Source organism: Anastrepha obliqua, chromosome 5 (genome assembly GCF_027943255.1).
Source record: "Anastrepha obliqua isolate idAnaObli1 chromosome 5, idAnaObli1_1.0, whole genome shotgun sequence".
In the NCBI taxonomy this organism is placed as follows: Eukaryota; Metazoa; Arthropoda; class Insecta; order Diptera; family Tephritidae; genus Anastrepha; species Anastrepha obliqua.
Window position 1 is genome coordinate 19,761,725 of NC_072896.1, and position 6,448 is coordinate 19,768,172.

The 6,448-nt window shown below is 36.6% G+C and overlaps 1 protein-coding gene across 1 annotated transcript; it reads right to left on the bottom strand.

The window, feature by feature from the left end:
• Positions 1–4,212: 4,212 nt before the first annotated feature.
• Positions 4,213–5,910, bottom strand: LOC129249233 (uncharacterized). The gene is made up of 2 exons (XM_054888923.1): positions 4,627–5,910; positions 4,213–4,565 (listed from the first exon to the last, which is right to left on the bottom strand). The coding sequence occupies exons 1-2, from the start codon at positions 5,623–5,625 to the stop codon at positions 4,440–4,442; spliced, it is 1,125 nt and encodes a 374-aa protein (XP_054744898.1). The 5' UTR covers positions 5,626–5,910; the 3' UTR covers positions 4,213–4,439.
• Positions 5,911–6,448: the final 538 nt, after the last annotated feature.

The window sequence follows — 6,448 nt, forward strand, 5'->3', positions numbered from 1 at the left end:
ATTCATTTATTATCTTCTAAAATTGTTTATTTATACGATGTCTGGCAGCACTTCGGCTGGTTGTAGTAACCAAAATAGGAGGATTCTTGGTCAATTTTACAATTTTTAAAATCAAATAACTTAAAAACTACAAGTCGCCTACAAGTGAGGTTTTTACTTTTAGAAAGTAGAATACCCCCTCTACCCCCCCTTATACCCCTTTTTTTAAAACATACGGGGTAGGGGATGGGTATTTTCCCAAATACCGTCTTGATGTTGGGCCATCAACTTCATCCTCTATTAGATCCAATGTAGGTAGACCACATGTGGCGTTTTCCGATTCTTCTCCTCGCACAAAGAAAAGAAAAGCAAAGAGTCTTTTAGCAGTATCAAATAGCGAACAAGTGTTAATGGCGGCAGAAATGGGACTTAGATCAAACGGTAAGAGAAATTCCGCAATATTATTTAAAGAGCTGTGTTTGTCTTCACCGTCAAGAGGTACTATGTTGAAAAAATCTCGACTTTCGAAAGAGCGCAACAAAATAATGATAATAGATGCAAATGATTCAACACATGACTATAATATGCATAGACAGCATACAGCAGAAATAAATCCCAAATTATGTCCGTCGTATAACTGCATAAAAAAGTCCAAAGCTTTATGTTCCCCAGAAAAAATCGCAGTAACCGAAACGTATGCCGAAATTGAGTTGCAAGCGCTTATTGATCATAGTATAAAAAAGTTGTGTAACGCACAAAAAGAAGTACTGCTGTCGATTCCCAGTATTCAAAAAGTTTTCGTGACTTTCAAATGGGGTTGCGATGGCTCGCAGCAAAAACGGTATAAGCAAAAGTTCAGCGAAGAAAATCAATCTGATAGCAGCATGTTTTTTTTTCACTCGTACTTCTCCAAATGTATACTCTAGTTAATGAACGTAAATTTGTTACATGGAGGAACCCTGTTCCATCATCAACCAGATATTGCCGTCCCATTAAATTTTTGTTTGAAAAAGAAACGCGAGATGCTATTGTGAGAGAAGTAAAGATTGTGGAAGGCCAAATTTCTAATCTTCTTCCTACAATAATTAAGATGGAAAATTTAAACTTTAAAGTTACTAGTACACTAATTTTGTGTATGATTGACGGTAAAGTATGTAATGCACTTTCAGCATATACCTCATCTCAAGCGTGTTATATATGTGGTGCTTCAGCGAAGGATATGAATAATTTTAGCGCTTTGTCGAAACGGAAAGTTGACGCAAACATGTCTTTAGAAACTGTTTATTGGCTTACTATTAATAAAATAAAGATTACTGACATATTTATCATTGAAACAATTTGTGATTATCTCCTTCATTGAGCAGTATAATGTAGTATAAAAAGGTACCCAGGGGCTGAATGAAATCTTTTAAATATTAGTCATAAGCCTCTAAGCTAAAGTTAAGAAATCTAAACAATTTGTATTTAAATTGGCATTGGAAAATGCTTTTAAAGTAGAAAATATGATTATGTGAAATTTTACCTTATATGTGGGCAAGGAGAAAAAGTGGGCGTATCACGCCCATTTTTATTCTCAAATCAGATTTAGGTATCTGCAACCACACTGCAAAATTTGAAATGAATTGCTCCATTGGTTTGGCTGTTATTAATTTTGGCATCCTAAAAGTGAAAAAAGTCACACTATTCATCGTAAAGATTTCAAAAGCTGTTGGCTTTACATTGCATAAGCATTGGACTATGAGAAAGATCTGTTCAAAGTGGGTGCCGCGTTTGCTCACTGTTGTCTAAAAACAAGAAAGAAGAAGATTTGAACTTTGAATTGCTCCCACATCCACCGTATTGACCAGATTTGGCACCAAGCGACTACTGGCAGTTCGCATACCTAAAAAACAAATGCTCGCCGGTAAGAAATTTCGCTCGAATGAAGAGGTTATCGCAGACACTGACGTCTTTGAGGATTTTGAGGCAAAAGATAAATCATTCTTCGAAAGTGGTATTGAAATGTTAGAGCGGCGCTGGAATGATGGAAATTACGTTGATGAATAGTAGCTTTATATTTGAATATATGTATTTTGAACAAAAAAAAACCCTGTTTTCTTTGTTAGGCCCGGGACTTTTCAGGTCATGTGTTATATTTATTGGGAACTGCATAATAAGGCCTTATTCCAAATTTTTCATTTCATAGGAACAATTTCATTCTTGAGGCTAATCTTTTCAAGTACGCAGAAACCTGTGTAGACATAAAGCACGGCGATTCTACTGTACAAAAAAATAAGAAGGACGACCGGCCTAGGGTGAGGGAAGTGGCATTAGGTGAGGCACATATTTTGAAGAGAAGCGTGCCCAATATACATATCTCTAGCTCGTGGATATTCTAGCGTTAGCCTTAAGCTATATTATCTCTGTTTCTCCTTATCTACCCTTCGCTTTACCCTCTAACTTTCTAACCAAAGTTCGTCGCAAAACAATAAAGAATTTATTTGAATTCAATTCTCCTTTAGAAAATCCTACTTGCATTCATGCTGCCTGTTTATAATTGCTTATAATTCCCACGTTAACGAATCAATAAATGGGTTAGCGTATCACCAGTTGCTTCCAAGTTACCCACCTCACATCTTTACTTACATGGATTTCTGCTGCAATTAAGAATTTCTAACTACCAACAATTAAATAATGATATTTTCTATTTTGAAATTTCAGTACACCAACCTGCATATTTTCCGTGCTTCAACGTCTTAGTTTCTCAAGTCAAATGCCCGCACTTAATATATAATAGACAGAAAGCTGAAGGCGCTTGACCACTGTCATTATTATTTGAATTATTAAACTGTAGCGCGGGAATATTTGAACAGTTTGTCATCTGCGTGAATTGATTTTTGATTGCATAACTACTGAACAAAGTGTCCTTCTATTGTTTTTTCAAATTTTAAAATTCTAAAGCATAGATATTGATTTAAAATGCCCAGTAATTGATACTCGACATAATAGAATAGAAAAAAGGCGGCCATTATTGTAATTTATTCGCCGAAGTATTGGCCATGCGGTAATAAAAATATTTATGGTACCTAGAAAAACTCATTCCACATTTTGTACTGCGAAAATAAAATTTTTCATTGAAAAAACGAAGAATAAATAAAAATCAACAGTTAATTTCTCTAGCCCTACTTGGCGACGCAATACTGCTTGTCGTAAATACTCAAATTCAGTTAAAATAATTCCTCAAGCCTAGAAACATCGACAGATAAACTAGTTGATAGGAAAGAAAATATCAACTATGGGGAAAATGTAGTTTCGTGCCATTTCAAGTTTTTCACTAATCAATCAAATATGCCACAGATCATTACTTAATCCCTTACTGCTTAATAAAGCGTTGAAAATAAATGTTTCATGGTAGAAATAGGCTTTTTTAACTATCAATAAAACATTTTAAAAGAAAAATAATAAAAAAAAATGTTATTCTTTGGTCATCGACTTCATGTAAAGATTTTTTATGTGTCAAAAAGTATTTACATTTGACTCTGTTATCGTTTTTTGGATATGAATCACGCCTATATCAATTCTGTTTTTTCACCCACTTACACAAAAGTGATATTATATGAAGTATGTGCCATTGGAAGCTACAACTTTACTCCATCTTTCAAGCAGCACACGGATTCCTCTGACGAAAAATTTGAGTTCTTTTGACTTGATCCATCCATTGAGCCAGTTTACGATGCTCTCGTTAGAAGTGAATCGCGTTGTCTTGTAGCAAAATCAGTTTGGGTCGAACGAAAAATCCCACTTTAACCCATTTAGAGTGCTCCAATCGAGTCCAAATGTATGACCGACCCCCACTAACTTTGGAGGGCCGATCCACCCATGCCAGTGGCACACCCCCTGGAACTCCCCTGGGGGGTTCCCCATACAATCATTTCAAAATATCACCATTTTTGGCCTTTACATGAGAAAAGAAACTAGAAAGTTTGACCCAATTTGGGGGACATCAGAATTCGTTTTAGAGGTATGGTTCCTTCGGCAAAGTTTCTTATTTTGATCCCTAGAATATGATTTTCACAGAGCAATGGGCGGTTTTTTTGCCTCCCCACAAATCGACCCGGCCTAGTCAACACAGTTTACCATTCTCTGCTGTTAAACCACAGTTATCGATATCGATAGTTCTCATGTAGCTAAAAAAACTCCCGATATAAACTACTTATCGATCATTCATTTGAATAACTAAACAACTCGAATAAATATATAAAAATAATAAGAAATTCAACACAAAAAATCGTTTAATTCATTTAAATCTATACAAATAACAGGTGATGTAGAAAACTACGTCAAAGAAAGTTACATTTTAAAGTTGATTGAAGGTTAAAAGAAACATTATTAACATTTGTTTTTGCGCATCACTTTTTTCAAAAAAACTTTCTTAACCATTTATTTTAAAAGCAAACATCTTCTGCAGCCTTAAATGTAAATCAATTCGATTTAAACGCAAATTCAATGCCGGTTTTACTAATCAAAATCGGAAATTGGGACGCATCGATGGGCAATTTTCGTATCTTTATAGCGGGTTTGAGAAAGCCATGTCGTGAATCGTGAGCCTGAAAGTGGATTTAGTTTAGGGAAATTTTATTTTGTACACATCTCAAAAATCAACCTCACCTCCAGCACCTGTTGCAGTTGCTGCACGGACCTCTGCACCAAGTCCAAGTGTATGGTGAATACTCGCTTGCGTTGGGGCTGCCCACGCACCACATCGGATAGTTCACAAATCCATTCACGCGACTTTGAGAGCACGCTCAAATTCAGCCCCAGATAGAGATGCTCCAAGTGTATGTTGTTGGTGACTAATACAAATAAATCGTCAAGCTGCACATGACTTTCGAAATGCAGCTCTCGTAGCGTTTGTAGCGAGTAGACGAAGTTCATGAGATATTTACAATATAATATTTCTAAATTTCGAAATAATTGCGCTGAACTCGCAAAGAAATCTTTTGTTGTCAAGTGCTCCTCCTCATCGTAGTAACGTAACTCCGTTATTTTTGGCAAAATCGTCTTAAGCACAACATTCATGTCCTGTCTATTTGTTGCCTCGCCAGTCAAATGCACGCGTGTCAATTTCGTATTGTCGAAAATGTCAGCAAAATATCTGGGTTCCAATTTACTGCTGGTCACATAGAGTTCACGCAGTTGTCGCAAGCCTGCCAAATGTTCACCCGTCACATATGAACTGACCAACTTGAGCACCTCCAATTGTGGACACTTGCGTATCAAAGTCGCTAAATAGCCAGCATGAAACTGTTCGTCGTAACAGCGCAGCACGCGCAAAGATGGATACTTGAAATGAAAGTAAAAAGCGAGATCTGGTCGTTTGGTGTAGCGTCCCAAGTAGCTGGTGAATGCCACATTCGCTGTACTGTGCACGGTTAGTTCACTTATGTGTGGCGCTATTAGGTGGTAGAATATTTGAAATTCCGTTAAGTTGAGTTCATCACAACTCGTATCGCCTTTGGTGGTGAATTTGTTGAATTTAAGGCGCCAAAAGCGTTCAACGATTATACTGCGAAAGCGTTCATTGATAGCTGTCAGCATCAGCTGTTCTTTGACGTTTAGATATCGGAATATCTCGCTTAAGCAGTCATCGTTCAAGTATTCAATCATTTGTGTAGTATTTTTCAAATGCAATAATTCACTACTACTTTGTTATTGTATCATTAGTTTTTAATGTTCAATTTTGTTATTCTGCTTTTTTCACTGTTCCACTCAAGTTCACACAACTGCCTATTGTATTTCTAAAAGCTTATCGTTTGTTATGTTTTTTCGTGGACGGCATTTAGCTCGCCATAAGCGTTCACTTCATTGTGAGTAAATATATAAACTGTGCAAAAAAGCCAAGTCATAGATTTGACTGTATTTGATAAACAAAACGTCGCTACTGCAACAGCAATAGCAATAACAACATGTCGCGACTGGCGTCTGGGAAAAAGCTTTCTCGCTGGAGTACCTGATGCGTGCTGGAGCCTTCTTGACTCGCCACCTACATACAAATACACGCAAAAAGCTCCACCTTTCGGTGCGCAGTGCACGCGCCATCTGGTGGCATAGATGTGTATTAGTGCAATACTTTTGCTGTGATAGGTAAAAATTGAGCTTTTGTGGAGGTTAAATAAAATTATTAAAATGCTATTACAGTGTTAACTGCGCGAAGTGAACTGAAGCGAAGTGAAAGGCCAGTTCATAGCATACAGATTCTTCATTATGTCCAACTAGAGTTCTTAGTTTTTTGTATTCACATTAGTTAGTTTTATTGCTTTGAAAATTAATTATTAAGAGCGAAAAAATATTGTTATAAGAAATTTTTTTTTTGCACAGAATTAGCGATTACTGTACAGCTTTGTCTCAAAAGCCCTGCGACGTCAAAGTGCTTGTAAAATCTGTGGCATTCACTTAACTATTTGTCAACGTAGGTTCGAATCTTTGTGAA